At 36.8% G+C, this 20699-nt stretch overlaps 2 protein-coding genes across 2 annotated transcripts; both read left to right on the top strand.

Moving 5' to 3' along the window:
- Positions 1 to 900: 900 nt before the first annotated feature.
- On the top strand, positions 901 to 5482 carry LOC121906417 (protein S100-A1-like). The gene is made up of 3 exons (XM_042425286.1): positions 901 to 1006; positions 3134 to 3296; positions 5124 to 5482. The coding sequence occupies exons 2-3, from the start codon at positions 3156 to 3158 to the stop codon at positions 5289 to 5291; spliced, it is 309 nt and encodes a 102-aa protein (XP_042281220.1). The 5' UTR covers positions 901 to 1006; positions 3134 to 3155; the 3' UTR covers positions 5292 to 5482.
- Positions 5483 to 10020: 4538 nt separating this feature from the next.
- Positions 10021 to 14333, top strand: LOC121906418 (protein S100-A1-like). Its single transcript, XM_042425287.1, has 4 exons — positions 10021 to 10072; positions 12502 to 12575; positions 13401 to 13564; positions 13974 to 14333. Exons 3-4 carry the CDS (start codon positions 13424 to 13426, stop codon positions 14121 to 14123), a joined length of 291 nt encoding a protein of 96 aa, XP_042281221.1. The 5' UTR covers positions 10021 to 10072; positions 12502 to 12575; positions 13401 to 13423; the 3' UTR covers positions 14124 to 14333.
- Positions 14334 to 20699: the final 6366 nt, after the last annotated feature.

Raw genomic sequence — 20699 nt, 5'->3', positions numbered from 1 at the left:
TAATTTGGAATATTGCACATGTGAGACTTTTTGAAGATAAAACTACGTACATACAGAAGTTAAACAGAAGCTTCACAGCTCTGGTCTGAATCAGTTTCTTGCTGAAAGCTATAGTTTTTTTTGAGGAAGGACTTTAAATGGTTGACAATCAAAGTTTAATCTAAAATGAAAAAAATGTGTTGTTGTTGTTGTACAAGAAGCATATTTTGCTTATACAATATATTATGGATAATGTTAAAAGACATGAACAAACACAAGATAAAGATTTGTAACACTATGAAAAAATACATATGGAGTGCAAGTAAAAATTCATACATATGCAATTATAATATTATAGATAAAATGCTAAGGAAGGACTACATCCCCGATCACATGTCACCCAGTTATCCAATCTCCAAGTGAAAGCTAATGTTACTGCATGCTCTCTGGATGTGTATGTGGCCAATAAATGCAGCTTTAAGAAAGTAGATTCCCAGATATTAAAGCATTAATCATCCAGGTTCATAATCTGGCAGTTTTATTCTGCTATATATTTGTTATTGTTATTCTTATAACTGAGGAGTGAGTGTATTTTTTGTGCAGTGTAACCAACAGCTCTTACAGGGTGAGAAATTATTCCATCTCTCATGCTCAGGATGAGTCACCTGATGCTCAGTTTTCCATATAATCTTGGTGGGTGGTGATGGTGATGTCGTTATAACCATACATGCATATTTGCACACCCAGAAACACACTCAGATAGCTGTTAGTCACAGCTGTCCTGCTATGACAAGGTCAAAATATCAGCAGTGAAAAGCGTCTTTTGTGCTGAGCAGTAGCCATAAATCGCCTGTGGTTACCTTACAAGGCCAGACGGTTCACCTGTGCAGGAGGTGATGTTGCTGCTGTCCGGAGGGAGGCGCCTACCATTCAGATTCATTTGCACGCAGGTGAGAGGAGCCCATATAACTGATGAGATGAGAGCTGAATCCACTTCCTGCAGCACCTTTCAGCTTCAGCGGTTCAGGTGAGTCACTGATGTTTGTGCTTGTGTGCTATTTAATTGTGTTGTGTTCAGAAACTAAATGCAAAAGATTAAAACCGTCAGTTATGAGAGGTGAAAGTTCAAAAGTCCACCAATGGAGAAAAAAATATGATAAAACGTGCAAACTGATAGGAGTTTTTTTTAAATTATTTTGTTCTATGACTTTCATGTGGAATGGTATCTCGGCCTGTTTTTGAACATTTCCGAAAGCTGCATGCTTTAGTCTCTGCTTCAGTTAATTAATTTGACATTCAAAGCCTTTTTAATTAGCTCGCTGATCGCGGCGGGAGTAAATGATTAACGGCAATCATCGAAACTAATCAAGGGGATGGCGCCACATTATTCAAGAAAACATTATATAGCCTCTCATATCTTGTTCTGAAACTCTGAAGTTATTCATAGAGTCACACACACACACATACAGGTATAGAGCAGCCTGAATAATGGATGAGAGCACGTCTCTCCTCATATAGGCCAGATAAGAATCATCGCAGTATAAATGATGAAATATGACCAAGCTCTTAAGAGTTAATCATCAGCGTGAAGGCATCAGGTAGGTTATGTAACGTAATGCAAGCCTCGATCTAAATCTACTTTATGTACAGGCTGCCCTGCAGGGGGTCTGTCCTTTGTGCTCCACTGGTTCAGGGAGTTGGGAGGTGAAATCACTCAGCCCCCCCCCCTGTGGCAGCTTCTCAGGTGTCTTAGTAGTGAAGGGCAGGTGTAAGGTTAGATTAAAACTGTTTTAACTCCGGCTGTCATGCCTGACCTTCTTCATCTGTATTTTATTTGGCCTTGAGCTGAGTTTCACACAAGCATCAGCAGGTTTGATACAGAAGTTCAATTATTAAACACACACACACAAGATATGGTGACATTCTTTGTTTATGATTTCATTATTTAAGGGGAAGACGTCAGAGACAAGACTGGAGCACACTGATTGATTTGCAGCCTTTTTAATAGCGCAAAAGGAAAGACATGTAGCTCTTGCTGTTATTTTTTTTAAGTACTCAAGGGATTTCTCTCTCTTATGTTTATGCAATTACCCACCACAATCAACAGATTGATGATTGATGCTCCCCCCCCACCACCACCGCAGGACAAAACAGATTGTGAAACATTCATCTCTGCATGGTGTCTCTCAAAATGAAGTTTTTGACAAGCACAGGCACAACAAACAGGTTTTTAGAAATCACTTAAAACACAGTTTGTGAGTGTACTTCACTTCAATGTACAAGAATAAGAGTCTTTTTTTTTCTGCATTAATTGATTTGTCACTTTATTATTTACTTATTCGGGTATTATTTGAACGTCTCATTTTGTAACACATGTGTTTTATTGCTATTGAGGCTGAAGACTCTTCCTGTTTCTGACTATGAGCCAAGAAAAGATGAATATTTGAGTTTTTCTATGGTTCCTTTTTGTAACACTAGGCCTACAGGTGACACTCACACATGTAACTGTATCAGAAAACAAAATTGGTTTTCAGGTTACTCAAGTGTTGAGGAGTGATGACTGAATGAATGAATGAGGAAATAAGCATTTGCCTGATGTAGACAAGAATCCATTGAAACAAACAGCCTACTTTATTTAATCTGTTAAGTGGTCGGAAACGTGCATAAATACATGTGTATCTAAAAATATTTAATGGTGGCTAAGGTTGTTAGACATCCTGTAAACTACACCGAGCGTTTATGCACACTCACACATCCCTTTATATCATCTGTTAGTTGTGCTCAGACTGGGCTCCCTCCTGCAGCATTTTCTTCTGCAAATTCCATAAACCTTCACTGAACCCTCACACTCTCTGCCCGTCAACTCCACCTCCTTTTAAAAATAACATCACTGACAACCTGATATCTGCAGTGAATTTATTTAGTTTTTCCCGTTCAGCCTCCTGCTGGAAAGAAAAATCACTTATCTTTCAGCATTCATGGACACCTTCTGTACCAGTAACGGAGTTGATGGAGGTGTCAGAGGCTGCTGGTTCTCTGCTTACAAATTTTAAAATGATCTTGTCCAATCTGTCTTTTTGAATGATTTCTTCCTGTTATTCCTGTTTTTTTTTAATTGTGACTCTCTTGATTTTTTTTTTTTTTGTCCTTCCAGGCATTAAGTGTACGACTGAAAAATGAGCTCCCAGCTGGAACAGGCCATAGAGGGCCTCATCCAAGTGTTCCACTCCTATTCGTCAAAAGAAGGCGACAAATACAAGCTGAGCAAAGCGGAGCTGAAGACCCTGTTACAGCACGAACTCTCAGACTTCATGGCGGTGAGTATCTTGACTGAACTGGGAAGCAAAATAGAAATCTTTACAGACTTGATGTTATGTTAAGAATCCTAATGTCACAAATCTATGCCTCTACTGGTTAGTGAAGTATGAACAAGACACTACAGTGACTGAAGTTAACTGAAGTCACGTAGTCTGTACACAGGTTACTTGCTATCCAGTCAAAAAGGAGACCAGTCTGACCAGTCTGCACAAAGCATAGCATATCTCCACCTAACTTTGGTTATCAGGACAGCTGCATATCCCAGCCAACCTCAGTGGACAGAGAGATGAACCACTCTGAAATAGACAGGTCATGTACTGCTCCAAGGATAGAAAAATGACCAGATAATGACCCGTGGTACACAAATATTTCCCCCACACACGTAACCAAAAGTTATTTGCCATTCACAATACTTAAAATGCAACAAATGATACTTAGAACACTTAAATACCGCTAAGTTTTTACTACTTAATTTATTCAGCTTCTCTGGACTCAACCACAGACTGTTTATTTTGTTAACAGACTAAACCTTTTATAGACCTAAAAAAGACATGCAGTGTTTACAATTAAACAGAAAATCAAGAATTTCTACCAAACAAATATCTTAGACATTTAGCTCTTAGATCAGGGGAAAGCCGGACATTTCCCATTGTGCATCGAGGTCTTACAGCAGTCGAGAGCAGATAATAGTGGTTCGGAAAACTGCAGCCGCCGTGATCTCATGAGGTTATTGTTGCTGATGTCTGATGGCCAAATTCAAGGTATCCCTCCTCTGAGGCATCCTGCTAAAACTACATTCAGAATATAAAACCCTTAGAAAGCAGAAGACTAGTTTCAATTCATGTGGTCAGCAACTTATAACCACCTGAATGCAGACTCATGATTGGTACAACATGGTTAAGTCATATTCCCAAACTCTGTAAGTCAACAAGGACCACATGAATGCATCATTAATTAACTGACCCGCAATGGGTTATGGGATACCAACGAATGATTTCAAATGAATGTTAGTTCATTCAGTTCAATCTGTTTGTTTCAACTGTGTAGACACTAAAGAATCCCGCACACCGATTATTTGTTCCATCAGATTCATATCAAATTTCACTTGCTGAAGGTTCAAGGACAAAAATTTTTGTTAAAGTGATCAACAGAGAGCAGGATTCTTTGTTTTATGGGGTGCAAGAGTTTTGTTGTAATTTACCTGTATTTAGTCTCAAAATGTACCTCTCTAATTGCCTTCAAAGTACTCTCCTTGAGATGTGATACACTTGTCCCAGAGCTTCTCCCATTCTTAGAGACATTTCCTCTAGTTATCTTTTGTCATTGTGTCCTTCTGCTTCAAGCTGTAGGCATACGCCACCTAGATGCATATCCGATAACTACACCCTACTCCCTGAGCTATCTAAGGCTTCCAGGAACTTTTGGTTTCCTCCATAGAACTCAAAGGAGACAGCTTCTGAATTGTGGCACAGTTAACCTCTCACATGCTGTTTAAATTTGAATGTAGTCAAACCCTTTAGTGACCAGCAAGGTACCTGAATGTAATATCAGGCCTGCATCAAAGTGCAATGTAAATAGTACACTCAGTTATCAAACAGTTATCTATTCAGATGAAAAAGGCCCATTACTATTATGGTCTGCAGCATTATGATGACTGGATATTGTACCTTAACACCTGGGAACTTCAGATTTCTAAGGCTTGTAAGTGTGTGTGTAGTTGCCATTAGAATTTGATCTTGTGAAACAAATTTCTCTCTGGTTCCATTTTCATTTTCATTGACGCCTCTTTTTTTTTTTTTTTTTTTTTTTTTTTTTTTTTTTCTTAGGGCTGCAATGACCCGGGAGGGATCGACAAGATTATGAGCGACTTGGATGAAAACGGAGACCAAGAATTAGAGTTCCAGGAGTTTGTTGTTCTGGTCGCTGCGCTGACTGTCGCCTGCAATGAATTCTTCGAAGACCACTGCAAAAGCAGCGACAAACAGAAAGCCTGAAAATCTGTTATTTTACATTACATCGATGACCCTTTCTTAACACAGTTTATATACTAACAATGTTAGGGACGTAAATGTTTAAATTAATAATCACAGCACCTTGTAATGTTGCAAAAGACTCATCACTGATGACCAACTTGATATTTTTATGTCCTTCAAAAGACTTGCATAAATAAAGATGTAATCCTGTTTCCACATGTCTGTTATTTTAGGAGGTATTGTTTTAACACCTATCACAAGCACATGCTAGAGAAATCTGTCCCATTAAATATTTTTTTCAAAGATCACTATGACACATGAGTAAAATAAGACCAGTAAACATGTAGGTCTACTACATGAAGACAGCCTTGGGCACCACCCAGTGTCTGTTGTTGGTTACTCAGCCTGTTGGTCCTGACGTCATCCTTTCCTCCCAGTTCAACGGCGCGCTGCTCACCCAGCAGCTCTGCTCCTCCTTTTTTTTTTGTTCTGCTTTTCACTGAGCCAGGTACAATAAATGACATCAGTCCTGCAGGCTCTGAAACGTCGCCTGTCCTTCGTCAGACACATTATATCTGTGCATTTCAAAGGAGGAGTACTGTAAAGTCACTGACAGATAAAAAAATTAATAAATACATTCATTAAAAGAATGCGCTGCAGGCAACAGAGGCTTTCATGCAATTATGAGAGCATTTGCAAAATATTAAACCAATTTGATCTAGTTAAATCCCTCTCTGAATTGGTCCTTGTCTTTGTATAAAGTTACATTAGTACATCAGGTGCTTAATAACTCCTGGTTTTACCTTTTTTCAGAGTGATTCAGTAGTGTCATTCCTCTGATGTGAGAAGATTAGCAAAACACAGGATTTCATGGTGGAAATGTAATCTTTTTCATTTTCACTACAACTACATTGTTACACATACAGCTTTCAGTATAAATTTGGTAAGCATGAAATTATTTTCCTTATCTATTAATATAACTTGGTCAGATTACAGATAAGCTTTCCTCATATCAGAAAGAATGAATAATGTCCAATTTAGTCTGATGACCAGTAAAAAAACAAAAGTATTCAAAGCAAAGGGCCCAGTTTTTAGATAAATGTCTGGCAAGAAACTATTTGCAGAGTCTTGAAAATTACTGAAAATATGCATGGTGTGTACTTCCAAGTTACTTAAAGAGAAATGTCAACATTTGAGAGCTCTTTGCTGAAGACTGAATTTTTAATGTTATTTGAAAGTGACACTGAGGATATTGACAAAACATCTAAAAAAAAAAAAAAAACAGATTGCAGCCAAGCCTAATGAAATGCACAGATTGACTCAAATTGCAACACAGAAAGTGTGCCAGGGTTGCAGAGCCTGACAGAGGCGGCCTCTTCATTAACACAAGTAGGGAGGAGAAGCATTTAAGGTTAAACGCAGCCCTGAAAAGGACAGCGCACAATGCAGTTTGGAGAAACTCAATACAGGCCCTTACAAAGTCGTGAAGCTTCTTCAATTATGCATCAGCAGCTTGTCTGACAGGCATTTAAGGTGAAACTCACCAGAAACACAAGCTCTGGTGTCATGATACTGCAGCCGCGAGCACAGACTGTAGATAAAAGGTTTGTCTACAATACTTATATAAATCTACCCTGCCACCACCAGACGGCAGCAGATAGACACTGAGGCTGCAAATGCATTCAGCAGCACTCTGAAGGAAGCTCTTATGAAATGATTATCCCGCTTCAGGGCGTGCATCCTTGCCAAGAGTTATTCGGTTACGGTTCGCTCCTTTGTTCAGATGCAATCTTAGAAATGATAGGTGTAGTTTGGAGAAAAGGTCACACAAACAACCTAAGCTGTGTCCCAGTTTACAAAACAAACATATCACACACATATCCCAAATTGTGTTGCGTTCTTTAAACTCCTCACTGGAGATGACACAAAGAAACAGAAAAAGACATGTTTGAGTAGTAATACAAACATATGACCAATTCATACCAATGGTAAGGTATGGTATGTGTGGTATAACACCACGTTTGATCTTTTAGTTGTTTTTTGATGGAGTTATGTTGAAATAGGGTGTAAATTAGGTTGTTGAATTGGTTTGATGTGTATGACGAATTGAGAAAAATGGGAATAATCCTAAAGCTATCCTATACACTGTGCCACTCCAGAAAGATTGTCAAAAGTTGACAATCTTGAGAGAAATGTGGTGAAATCTTAGGTTGTAAACCCAGAACGATGGTCCTATTATACTGTCATCATCATCATAGTTATAGTTGATGAAAGTCTGTATTGAGACACAAATTCAGGTCTCCTGCAGAAAAGTGTGTCTTTCCTTAACTGACCTCACACCAAGACCATGTTTGTGATGTTACTAGCAGAGCAGGTTCATCCTGCCTCACACAATATTAAACAAACCACATGAGAGTATTCTACCGTGCCGTACTATATGAAGAAGGATACGCCCTTAAAACTGGTCTAAACATGTTTGACTGAAAACAATGTGAGCTCTGTAGTGTCTCTCACTGGCCTTCATACTGTCTGTCAGTGCATAAAAAGCTTATGTTGGTTGTCTGTTGAACCTTTTGCAACACCAAGAAGCTGTATCACTTTGGAGTGTGGAGCTGATACATTCAGGATGTTAGTCCCAATTCTTTAAAGTTCAGATTGCTTTGATTATTTAATGAGACATTTCTTCATTTGTGTTTTTCTCTGTGCTCTTCTTGCTGGTTTGAAGTGGGCGGGGCACACTTGGAGAAATGTGGTGCCATACTCAATGCAACAATAAGGAGTCAAACCTAAGCAAACCACAAACTCACAGTCCTGATACAGGAATAACAAAAATAAATAAGAATTTTGCTACCCCAATTTTAACTTTGTTTGTTATTTAGTGATGAATACCTAGTTTAGTCTTGTCAGCAAATACCCAAAAATCAGATACGTTTAGGTTAAAGTGACAAAGCTTGCTAGCAGGGTCGGCCTTGACTCTGTTGGTGTCCTGAGCAAGATTTTAATTTGGAGCCCCCACTTCCGCCACCGCCCTAAACCCCATCGCTCCCCAACACTGCAACACCCCTTGTTTTACAATTGAACTTGAATTGAACTGTACGCAGTAATACATACAATTATGCCTACAATAACAACAAGAAATGGCTTATTCAAAAACAACTTGTATAGAATTATAAGGGACATTGACACTGCATTTTTTAAAATTAAAAACATTCACATTGACAAGAATTTCATAAAAGAACTGAACAAAATGCAACAATAGTACCTCTAGTCCTAGAACTTAACATATGGATTAAAAAAAAGTTAATCAGTAGTACCACCTAATAGGGCTGCAAGATAATAGCCAAAATTACATTATTTAGATTATTACGCCCCACCTTGAAAGAAAATTGGATATTCAGACCTAAATATTGATACATATGGTTTGAAAATAAAATAAAAATGAACAAAGACGTCCTACTTATTTTACGCCACCCACCTCATTTGGCGCCCTTGGCAATCGTCTATGTGGCCTATGCTGCAGCCTGCCCCTGCCTGCTAACAGCTGGAGGAACTATGGCACATGTCCAAAGGGTGGTGGTGATCTGACACAACTTCACATACTTCCAAGGTGCATGGAGAAGGAAAAAGAAGTCTGAAAAGGTCAATACTACAGCAACATTTGTATAAAGAACAATGTGAGACCAATGCGTGCAGCCTTCATCGGGGTCAGTCAGAATTTTGTTGGTCTCACAATAAAGTTGTTCTTTATCATAGACTATATATAAAGCTGGACTTAGCAAGGTGTGATGTCACCCATTGGTTTGAAGCCTAGAGTTGTTGCTTATTGTCAGCACCATCTTTTGCATCAGTACCCAGGATCTTCTGAATAAGGAGTGCAGGATGTTGCCCTTTTTGCTCTGAAAGCTACCTCAGGCCAAAGTGAATGCTAGCTTACTGGGAACACTGAGTGGTGCACACAGGGCTGATGTTAGGTACTTTTGTGCTAACAGCGGCAGGTATTGTAATCAAGTAAGATTAAACTTACTGAAATATTGAGACAACCCTCTGACCAAGTTTGAGTCCTGGAGCCAGGGAGAGCAGCTGTCAATCACAGCTGTCAATCAACGCCCACTACTACTACTAATGGAGTATCCAAAATGACCACCAGCACACTTATAAGAGGGTCTGAATTTAACAACTGAGACCAGAATGACTTGTTTAAAGAAATTGTTGACTTAGTATTTCTAGAGAGAAATTGATGCTTTTTGAATGAGTCAGCTAGAGCATCTAGCTCCTAGTATCTAGCAATGTGGTACTCCCTCATTGGCTTCAGCCTCAAGCCGTGGTAGTTGCCACTTGTTCTTTGTACAACAAGTGTTGTTGGCATTTTGACCTTTTCATGGTAGCAAACAAGGAAACTGTGTGACTCCATTATAGAGCCACAAAGTCTACAATGGCAGAGTCAAAATCTCCTCCTTTATACAGCAGGTGCTCTCAGTTTGAACTCATGTCAGTTACAATGGATGTTGTTTAACTCAGGGAACAAACCCTATAACATAACAAAACACACAAAGAAAAAAAAAACATTCTCACAATTGTGATGGATGCTCTGAACTTCCCACGCAAATCATTACTGCACCAGTGCCAACAACAAAAGACAGGTGTGGTTACACAAACAAGTAAAGGCATTCATTCTACTTTTCAAACCACAGAAATCAAATCTAATAGTAATATGAACTGTCAAATTTGCACACCTGGCTTGGGGCAGGTTTGTTTCAGAGAAACTGCTCAAAACATGCAAACAACTGGCCTACTGAAGTGAAGTAAGTGAATTACTGGATACTTTGTGACTCTAAAATCCTTCAAATAAGTGAAATACTGGATATTTTTACCTCTTCAGGCATTACTTCATTTTAAGAGATCACAAGTGTGTCTATATATTTTCTATACTCTAAACTACTTAAAGCCCCTGGAAAGGCAAATCCATGTTTGGCTATTAATTATGTAATTTGAGATCTAATGTGCATATAGTAAACACCTGAAAAGTATGAGAACATAGCCTTTTACATAGTGTATGTAATTCTTTAGAAAGTTTCTCTCCCTTCCCTTGTCACTGGGTTGCAGTTAGGCGCGGCTAAGCAAGGGAATTTATTATGTAATAAATACCTGCCCAATCATATTCAGGAGAAAGATGATTGACGAGGCTGATTTCACAACACTTACTCTCATCTCCTCATGAGAAAACAATGCAGTGCACTTTTCTTTGCTTTTAGATAGACTGAGAATTCAAATTAGCCTGATATGGTTTGAAAGTTACTGGTTTGAAAGTTACTGTGTTAAGCTAACTAGCAGACTTGGGTACACCACCCAAATCTGTATTAATCACGGAGTGGATAAGTAGCTCAAAAGTGTAGCATAGTAATGCTAATGCTAACCGTTTCATGTAAGTGAATGAAAGATGCTAAAACACTTAGCTTCATAGTCTGGGAGGTATAGTTCAATAAAAACAGATATGTGTGGTCTACTCTAGTCTGCTAGTTAGCCGATTAGTCAAGATAACTAGTAGACCACTGGGGTAGTTGACAATAAGCTCAAAAGTTTTGAATAGAACAGTTAATGCTAACCATTTCATGTAAGTGAATGGAAGATGCTAAATCGATTAACGTCATACTCCGGGGGGTATAGTAAATAAAAACACAGTTTCAGGTGGTCTAACCTAGTGTGTTAGTTAGTGGATTATTCAAACTTTCAACCAAGTAGGGTCCATTTGATAGATTTGGTAGTTAATAGCAAAACGTTTAAGCTAATGCTAACTGTTTCATGTAAGTGAATGGAGGATGCTAAAAGGATTAGCGTCATACTCTGGGAGGTATAATTAAATAAAAACAAAGATTTGGCTGGTTTAACCTGTTTTGCTAATTAGTCGATTAGTCAAGCTTTCTAATCAAGTAGGTGAAAATGAAAATGACATTTGATAGGGCTTATAGCCCTACTTTTAATATTTGGGTATTAGTTTTGCAATTTCTATTGCTGCTAAGCTGTATGATTATATCTCTTATCTTGCCAAATATTACTTTCTGCTTTGCAATAATTTGTTCGTTTGTGGTCACATCTTACGTTTTCATTCCCCTTCCTTTTTGATTACTCCACAAGTGTCTATGGTCAAGGAGCTGGACCAGTAGCTAAACCAGACAACGCTACCCAGGATATCAACTTTTTTTTGTTTTTTAATTAACTGCAAAAAAGATGCTATGTATTTTTATTTGTGTATGTGTGTGAAAACCAACACAGGGATTCTACCAGAATGTGAATAAAAGAGGCAGATATCTCAAAAAAATCAGCATACACATTAAAAGTCACTGGGTTAAATTTTTTGGGGGGGTTCAGCACAACACTGGGTTAACATTACCCAGTAACAGTCTGTTTTTAAACCAGTGTTACACACAACAAGCTTTAGCTAAAAACTGAAATGTATTGTTTCCTCTACAAAAAAAAACAAAAAGACATGACATAACAATAAAAAAAACAGTAAAAAAAAAAAAAAAAAAAAAGTACTGTGTCTTGTGTACAGTGTTGGTGCTTTATTGACCCAAACTGGGTAAAAGCTGGCAGCTGAAGGTAACACCTCATCTCCAAAGCTCCCAGACCCTGTGAGAGGTGGTCTGTTTGTTTGTGGTCACATGTTGTGTTTTTGTTCCTCTCTCTTTTGGATTAAAAAAATGTCTTGAGTATTGTGTTGGTGCTATATTGACCAGAGCTGGGTAAAATTTTATCCCAGTGATTTTTAGTGTGTAGCCAGAAAGAATGAGTGTTTTCTTTGTCATTTGGCTGATCCAACCCTTTAAATCGACCAGGTGGAGAAAGACTGTGGTGTATTTGCAGTGGGGGTGGGGGTGTGGATGACTCATACCTGTAATACAACCCACCAAATAGCCTTTTATTACACAACTCCTCACATATGCTTTTGTGTAGAATTTATATTACAGGAAACATTGAAGTTTTCATCCAAGCTGAAGATGTGTGCAAAGTGAAAAAGGTGAAAAAGGTAAAACTAAACATGACTTTATTCATGCTGGCTTACAAGCCTGCCTCACCTAATGTCCTTTCACCAACAGCTTTTTTTTCTTAAAGGCCTGTTTGCTGTGCAGAATAAACAGCCTGTGGTTGCATTTTACATACCAGGTGACTCACCTTTCTGGAGGGAGGCACCCATCTGTTTTTCTTTTTTTTTTTTTTTTTTTTTTTTTTTTAGAGAAGTCTATATAACTGATGGGATACGAGCTGAAGCCACTTCCACTTCCTACTCCTTATACTGTCAGTATCAAGGTGAGTTCCTGCTGTTGGTTTTCTATCATGTTAGCTTCAAACCTTCAATATTTAAAACAGTCAGATCTGAGGTGAGACTTGTAAATATGTTTATGGATTATAGAAGAATGTTAATGTGGCATCACAGGTTTGTTTTTTTTTAACATTTTCAAAACGCTGTACATGCCTCAGCCTGTTTTGTCTGTAAAGAGTCTTTATAATGAAAGAGGACCAAAATCTCTTCAGTTCAGTGTAACGCCTTGAAGGCACAACGCTGTACGTGCAACATAAGGAAAGTCACAAGTTAAAATCTCTGTGCAACCTGCCCGGCAGGATGTCTGTCTGTTGTCCTCATCGTACAACCAGACTACATATTATTATTATTATTATTATTATTATTATTATTATTATTAGTGGGTCCTCTGTTGCATTTATACTGGATTATCCAACTAGTATTACAATTTAGTGTGCAACTGAGAAAGCATACATTAAAGTACATAAGTTTTTTTCATTAAAAATGCAAATAACAAAAGATTCAAACAAGCTTCAAAGACTGCAGTAATTAAAAATGAAAGTTAGAGACTAAAATTAAAACTAAACTTGTGAGCTGAAGGCAAGTCAAGTGTAACTTAGAGAGAAGGAAGAAAGCCATGTGAATTATAAAACAGGGATATGTTAAGTTATTAAAGTGAATAATATAATTATTATTAACAACACTGAATTGTTTTTCCTCCAGCTACACAAAATATTTACTCTTTAGCTTTCTACAGCTCTAATAAATGACAATAAAATGCCATTTCATAACTACAGTTGTTGATTTGTGACTCTCTTGAATTGTCTTTCTAGGCTTTGATTGCAAGACTGAAAACATGGCTACCAAAGTTGAACAGGGTATGATCGGCCTCATCGAATTGTTCCACTCCTATGCCTCAAAAGGAGGAGATCCCAAGCAGCTGGACAAAAAAGAGCTGAAGACCCTGCTCAAGACAGAATTCCCCACCTTCGTATCAGTGAGTGTTCTTTTTAACACATTTTCAGTGCAAAACTTCAGTCCCTGCACATTACTTATTTAATGATAAACCATTTTACTTTTTTTAATTAAATCTGCAAAAAAGGCCAAAACTAACAGTGTGTTAGTTTGTCTCTTAATACTTTTCAATTTTCCCAGCTGCTCTGTAGATATTATGTCTATTGGATATTATTGTTCAATAATAGCAGAGTATGGAAAATGAATGCATAAGTGACCTTAGTGCCTTTTTATCTCAAGATGACCAAACTATTATGAGTAAGTGGTACAATTCAAAAAAGTGTTTTAAAAAAAAGTGTATTTGAGGCTTGTAAGTGTTATGTGTCTTCAATCTTGTAAAATTAATTCTCTTTGGTTGGATTTTCATCACCCTGCTTCTTTCTTCGTTTTAGGAATGCAAGGACCCAGCGAAACTTGATAAGTTTATGTCTGAACTGGATTTCAACGGCGATGGTCAAGTGGACTTCAATGAGTTTATGATTATGGTCACTACAATGACTTTAGTGTGCAATCAACTGGTGATGGGGTCAAGCAAGAAGTAGAGCAACTGTGACAACCTGGAAGTCTGCCATTTAAATTCAATCCATTTGAAATTCTTAACAGCATTTACACAGTAACACTGTTCATCATGTTATAGATGTAATGGTTTGAATTGTTTCTTAATCACAAAAACTTGTAATGTTGCCAAAAGAAACACCACTGACGAATCAATAATTTATGATTTTGTCCAAAACTCATCATCTCAATAAAGATGTTATACTGGTTTCTCAAGTCTGTCATTTTTTGGAGATAAACTGGGCCGCTCAGTAATGTCTTAAAATATTTTAGAGACAGATTAAAAGAATCTGCCTGGTTTGCAGATTGCTGGTTTGCTGGTTTGAAGTCAAAAGACTTTTCATTATAAAAACATTTTTAAAAAATCTGTAAGAACACAAGGGAACTCATGTATTTTTATACCAGTAAACATGTGGAACAGACTAAATAGTTTTAATATATGAAGGCAACCATGAGCACCACCCAGTGTCTGTTGTGGGTTCATTCATGTTAACCTGATGACCCCGACGTCATCCTTTCCTCCCAGTTCAACAGAGAGAATATTTGCAAACCATTTGAATAAGTCTTGTCTTAGTATATGTACGGTTGTTTTGCAGAGGTAGATACATGTAAGGTGAGTAATGACTCATGGTTTGACCTTTTCTCCAGAGTGATTCAATCGCAAACTTCCTCTGAAACAAGACGCTAATCAGAAAAATAGAAATATTTGAGCTGCCTGACAATCACATGAATCCTACAAAGTTCAGTCATACTGAAGCTCCCAATCAGTGTTTTCAATGATGAATATATATATATATATATATATATATATATATATATACATATATATGTGTGTATATATATATATATATATATATATATGTATATACCAATTCACACAGATACAAGCTTTAATGTTCAAGCAGAAGGACAGACAATAGACAACAGTTTTCATAGCAGACATTTTCACTTGTCATAAACATAAATTAAACAGACTGAGTCACTGCTATATTTTATTTATTTATTTATTAATGTATTTATTAATTCAACCTTTATTTACTGTATGCATGGTAGGCCAATGAGAGCAATCCACTCTCTTTTGCTTTTCTTACTTCATCAGGGTCAGTGTACAGCACATAACATAGAATATTTCAATAAGATGGATGTGAAACAACAAAAAATTCATGTACAAAAGTGAAAAAAAAAAAAAAACATACAACCAATCATATACAAACACACAGCTTGTCAGCCAATGGGGTATTCACACATAGATGGGATGGACACGTGGTCATGTGGATCCAGGCCAATCACATCCCCAGACTTGCAAAGAGGCAAGGGGTGTGTTCAATAATAGACATACTGTAGGTGACACCATATCAGGACAATAAGCAGGAGAAGTTCATCAATGGGGAGGTACCCAAGTTTGTGTAGTCCTTTCCAAAAAGGTGTCTATTCATTCTGGTATATTTAAAAAGGATTAATAAAATGCTATATATTCATTGCAAGTATTTTATCTTAAAAAGAAACAACAACAACAAAAAAGTAAAACTCAGACAAAATACAATTAACTTGAAGAGCAATGAGTCTTATCTATCTACGATACTGTAAGATACCACAGCATAAGATTTGATTATACTATGATATAATGTACATGTATGTTTACAGTTATCTCTGATTGTTTTACAGTTATTTCTGATTGTGCATGTTTTTAAATGAGGATAGTTCTCCTGGCAGAAACCTCGTTGCTGCTCGGATTCAGATAAATCTAAGGAAAAGTCCAGTTAGCTGAAAATAAGAAAGTAATCGTTGGAGGAGTTCACTGGGCAGAGACTGTAAAATACAAACAGCAGCAATATGGTTCACTGGTCTAAGACAGAGAAAGATCATAACGACCAAGCAGCAGCTTTATAAACATGCAGCAATAGTGCCATCAAGTGTATGCAAGTGACACCTACAGGTAGATGACTGTGTCGACATTAATAGTGTTTATATTAGAATGTAGGCAGGATTTTATGTGCAATTCACTCTATTACTGTATTTAATTCAAGGCTTTTTCTTGATATTGTCCTTTGAATATCAAACCGTTATTGTTTTATGATCCTTTAACCAGTTTCTTACTGATTTGTAAAGTAATACAGTATGTGCTTTACAGTAAAAAACAACAACACTGGGCAGTACTATTAAGTAAGTCACATGCATAATAAATTAATGAAAACAAGACAAATAAATACTAAGACCTGAACAGAGTTGGTGAAGACTAAATCCTGCACTTGTACTGACAATATTTAAAGTCATGATTATATCTGATTATATGAAAATTAGATTCATATGCGGCTCTGTTATTATTGTGTAAAAATGTTTTTCCTTCCTGATGATTCACAGCAAGCAGGGCCGGATCAACCTACTTCTGGCCTTGCGTGTGCACCCTGTTGTCTTTACATGTAAGTTTCTCTCTCTCTCTCTCTCTCTCTCTCTCACACACACACACACACACACACACACACACACACACACACACACACACACACACACACACACACCTGATTAGATTTTGCCCAAAGAATTCAACCAATATTCCTTTGTGGTTGGATTTTACCTGCCTCAGACTGACAGTTAGTTTGTGGTAATTTAATTACACGCACACACAAAAAAAAATCAGTTATGCACCATTTAAGTACATTATAAACTGAAAGAATAATGGTAAATATACATTTTAATACATGGGTCCCACTATAGGACAGGGTCTTAAGTTTAGGTTAAAATGCAGGAGCCTTTATTATTTCAGTTTATATTATGGCTTTGTTGTGTATGTTACCAACTACATAATAATATTCCAATTAATCAGATTCCCCCAATGTAATTGCAACATAATGTATATTTAATTGAACTACAACTACTGCTGTGCATATCCAGTGCAATAATGCAATATAGTATAAAGAACTACAATATTACAACAATGGAACAATCTAAAACATCTGTATTTATCTTGTAAATTCCATATGTATCTTGTTAATTCTTCAGTTACAGAAAACTGTGCAATACACATAGTAACCCATATAACTGTTTGGCACACAGTGCAAGTAGACTTAGAAACTGCTATATTTCCAATAACTTGCACTATTATCTAACATGGCTGCTACTTATACTTGTATCTTATCTGCACTAGTTTCAGGATTAAGGACTTGACATTTTTATATCTGTATATTATCTTGTTTTATTCCTGCTACTTATCTTTATTTTTCACCATTACTGATGATATTGTGTTGTTCATGAGGACATTGCTGTTTTTTTTTGTTGTTGTTGTTGCTATTTGTACTTATGAGCAAGATGTTGTAACAATGCAATTCAGGGAATTTCCGACACAACCTCACCTACTTCCAAGATGCATGGAAAGAAGTCTGAAGGGGTTAAAACTGCAGCCACACTTGTACTATAAAGAACAACGTGTTTCAGCTTGTGGCCTTTGTCAAGGTGCAACACACTACAACGAACATTTAAATGAGATGGGTGTGAAACAAAAATTCATTTACATTTAAGTTAAAAAATATAAAATACAACCAATCATATACAAACACACATCTTGTCAGCCAATGGGTTATTCACACATAGATGGGATGGGCACGTGGTCATGTGGATCGAGGCCAATCACATCCCCAGACTTGCAAAGAAACAAGGGGTGTGTTCAATAATAGACATACTGTAGGTGACACCATATCGGGACAGTAAGCAGGAGACGTTCATCTATGGGGCGGTACCCAAGTTTGTGTAGTCCTTTCCAAAAAGGTGTCTATTCATTCTGGTACATTTAAAAAGGATTAATAAAATGCTATATATTCATTGCAAGTATTTTATCTTAAAAAGAAACAACAACAGCAAAAAAGTAAAACTCAGACAAAATACAATTAACTGGAAGAGCAATGAGTCTATTATCTATCTACGATACTGTAAGATACCACAGCATAAGATTTGATTATACAATGACATAATGTACATGTATAATCTCTGATTGTGTATGTTTTAAAGGGGGATAGTTCTCCCAGCAGAAACCTCGCTGCTGCTTGGATTCTTCTTTTCAGACAAATCTGAGAAAAAGCCCAGTTAGCTGAGAGCAAGAAAGTAATCGTCAGAGGACTTCAACCAAGTTTGAAAGAGGAATTTGGTGCTGGTTGTATATGTTTTGTCTTTTGATACCTACCTAATGAACTCTATCTTTACTGTGGAATGTCATCTTGGTAATAAAAGGTTCTCACTCAACGCAACGTATTCTCATGAAACGGTTCGTATGATATCTTATGAAAAGTTATGCACAGTTTTTTGTGTATAATCCTACAACTGTCCTTTGAGTCAAGGTGAATTCTGGAGTTAAAAAGGGAGGGATAAAAATAAACAAATAAAATAACGTTGGAATGTCAATAAAGGTCAACTAAAGGGATGTAAATATGTTCATTTTTATATTATATATATATATATATATATATATATATATATATATATATATATATATATATATATATATATATATATATATATATATATATATATATATATATATATATTTGTATGTATATGGATGTGGATGTGTACCTATACTGCACTGTCACAACTGGTAGCACTTTTTTTTTTCTACTTTCCTTTCTCTTTTCGAATAAGTTGCTGTTGTTGTTGGTTGTGGTACTGTTACTATTTTCCTCTATATGTATGTGTATGTATTCCTTTGGCCTTGTGTTATAATAATTAAAAATAAAATAAAAAATAAAGTGCATCAATAGTACCTCCTTGGGCTGCATGATAATAGTACCCTTTAGACTCATGTCCAAAGGAAATCCCACATTCAATAAGTTCAGTTTACCCATTTTATTTTCTCAGTTTGCTCTTTTTTTCTTCATCCTGTTTAGAGGATGTCAGTTGAAGAAAAAAATGTGCACATGACCTTATCATTTTCTTGTAGCCATCTCAGCTTCTTCTGTCATCGGAGGTGCGAGATAGTGAGAGATGGTAAAGCCATGATTAGGGAAGAGTTGATTACAAGTCAAGATATTGTCTCAATCTGTTAAAATTGCAATGTTCAGTATGTTGACCGTGTTGTCAGTAGTTGGTGCTTGTTTACTCATGTTCACTCACGCTGGACTGACAGTGTGGCATGAGGAGAGGCGCACCCACAATTCAAGTTTGAATTCATATTTAGAAAGTTTGCTTCAAACTAATCTCTCTCTTTGCAGACTGCTTTTTCTGTCTGCTGCTGTTTGTCAAACAACCAATAAGCAACAATAAATTACAAAAAGTGAATATAATATAGCTTTATGAAAAAGATAAGTAGAATAAAACAAGATAATATACAGATATAAAAATGTCAAGTCCTTCATTATGAAACTAGTGCAGATATACAAGTATAGGTAAGTTGCAGCCATATTGGACAATATTTATATTTCCAAAGTTATAGGAAATAAAACACTTTCTAAGTCTATTTGCACCAAACATGTGTACTAAAGAGATGTATGGTTACTATGTGTATTGCACAGTTTTCAGTAACTGAAGAGTTAACGTGTGTGTGCACCTGTGTGTGACTTACATGTAAAAGCAACAGGGCGCACACACACAAAGGGAGAAGCAGGTTGAGCTTGTTGTACATCAACAAGATAGAAATACCATTTTACACTTGAACAGTACAAGTGGAGGGTTTTCTCTTCACCGACTTTGTTCAGATCTTAGTATTTATTTGTTTTCATTCATTTATTATCCATGTGACTTACTTAATAGTACTGCACAGAGTTGTTTTTTTAGTGTAAGGCACATACTGTATTATTTTACAAATCAGTAAGAAACTGGTTAAAGGATCATAAAACAATAATGGTATGATATCCAAAGGACAATATCAAGAAAAAGCTTTGAATTAAATACAGTCATAGAGTGAATTGCACATAAAATCCTGCCTACATTCTAATATAAACACTATTAATGTCGGTACAGTCATCTACCTGTAGGTGTCACTTGCATACACTTGATGGCACTATTGCTGCATGTTAATAAAGCTGCTGCTTTGTTGATCCTTCTCTCTATCTACGACCAGCAAACCATATTGCTCCTTTGTATTTTGCAGTATCATGACATCAGAGCTTTTATTTTGGAAGATTTTCAGCATAAATGACTATCAGAGAAGCTGCTGGTGCATAATTGAAAAAGTTTCATGACTGTGTAAGGGCCTGTATTGAGTTTCTCCAGACTGTATTGTGCGCGGACCTTTTCAGGGCTGCTTTTAGCCACAAATGTTTCTTCACCCCGCTTGTGTTGATGTGAGGCTGCCTCTATCAGCCTCTGCAACCCCGTCCTGTCACACGTCTGTGCTGGGGTCAAACCCTGCATTTCATTAAGCTGTCTGACTGTGCTGTAATCAGTTTCACTGCTCTGCCTGCTGGGAAGTGTCAATATCCTCAGTGTCTCTCTAGATAAGTGTTAGCAGTATTAGCACCTGCCATCTCTGCAAAAAACTTTCAAAGTTTGACATTTCTCTTTATGTATCTTAGCGGGATAAAGAAATCTGTATCATATCAGGAGAAGGCTTGATATCTCATCATTGTGACTTGTAC

Source organism: Thunnus maccoyii, chromosome 10 (genome assembly GCF_910596095.1).
Source record: "Thunnus maccoyii chromosome 10, fThuMac1.1, whole genome shotgun sequence".
In the NCBI taxonomy this organism is placed as follows: Eukaryota; Metazoa; Chordata; class Actinopteri; order Scombriformes; family Scombridae; genus Thunnus; species Thunnus maccoyii.
The sequence above is the reverse complement of the archived record's forward strand: the minus strand, read 5'-3'. Positions and strand labels throughout refer to the sequence as shown.

Coding starts and splice junctions, on each gene's coding strand:
- LOC121906417 (XM_042425286.1), top strand. CDS start 3,156: ATGAGCTCCCAGCTGGAACAGGCCATAGAGGGCCTCATCCAAGTGTTC. Junction 3,297..5,123: donor AACTCTCAGACTTCATGGCG/GTGAGTATCTTG, acceptor TTTTTTTCTTAG/GGCTGCAATGACCCGGGAGG.
- LOC121906418 (XM_042425287.1), top strand. CDS start 13,424: ATGGCTACCAAAGTTGAACAGGGTATGATCGGCCTCATCGAATTGTTC. Junction 13,565..13,973: donor AATTCCCCACCTTCGTATCA/GTGAGTGTTCTT, acceptor TCTTCGTTTTAG/GAATGCAAGGACCCAGCGAA.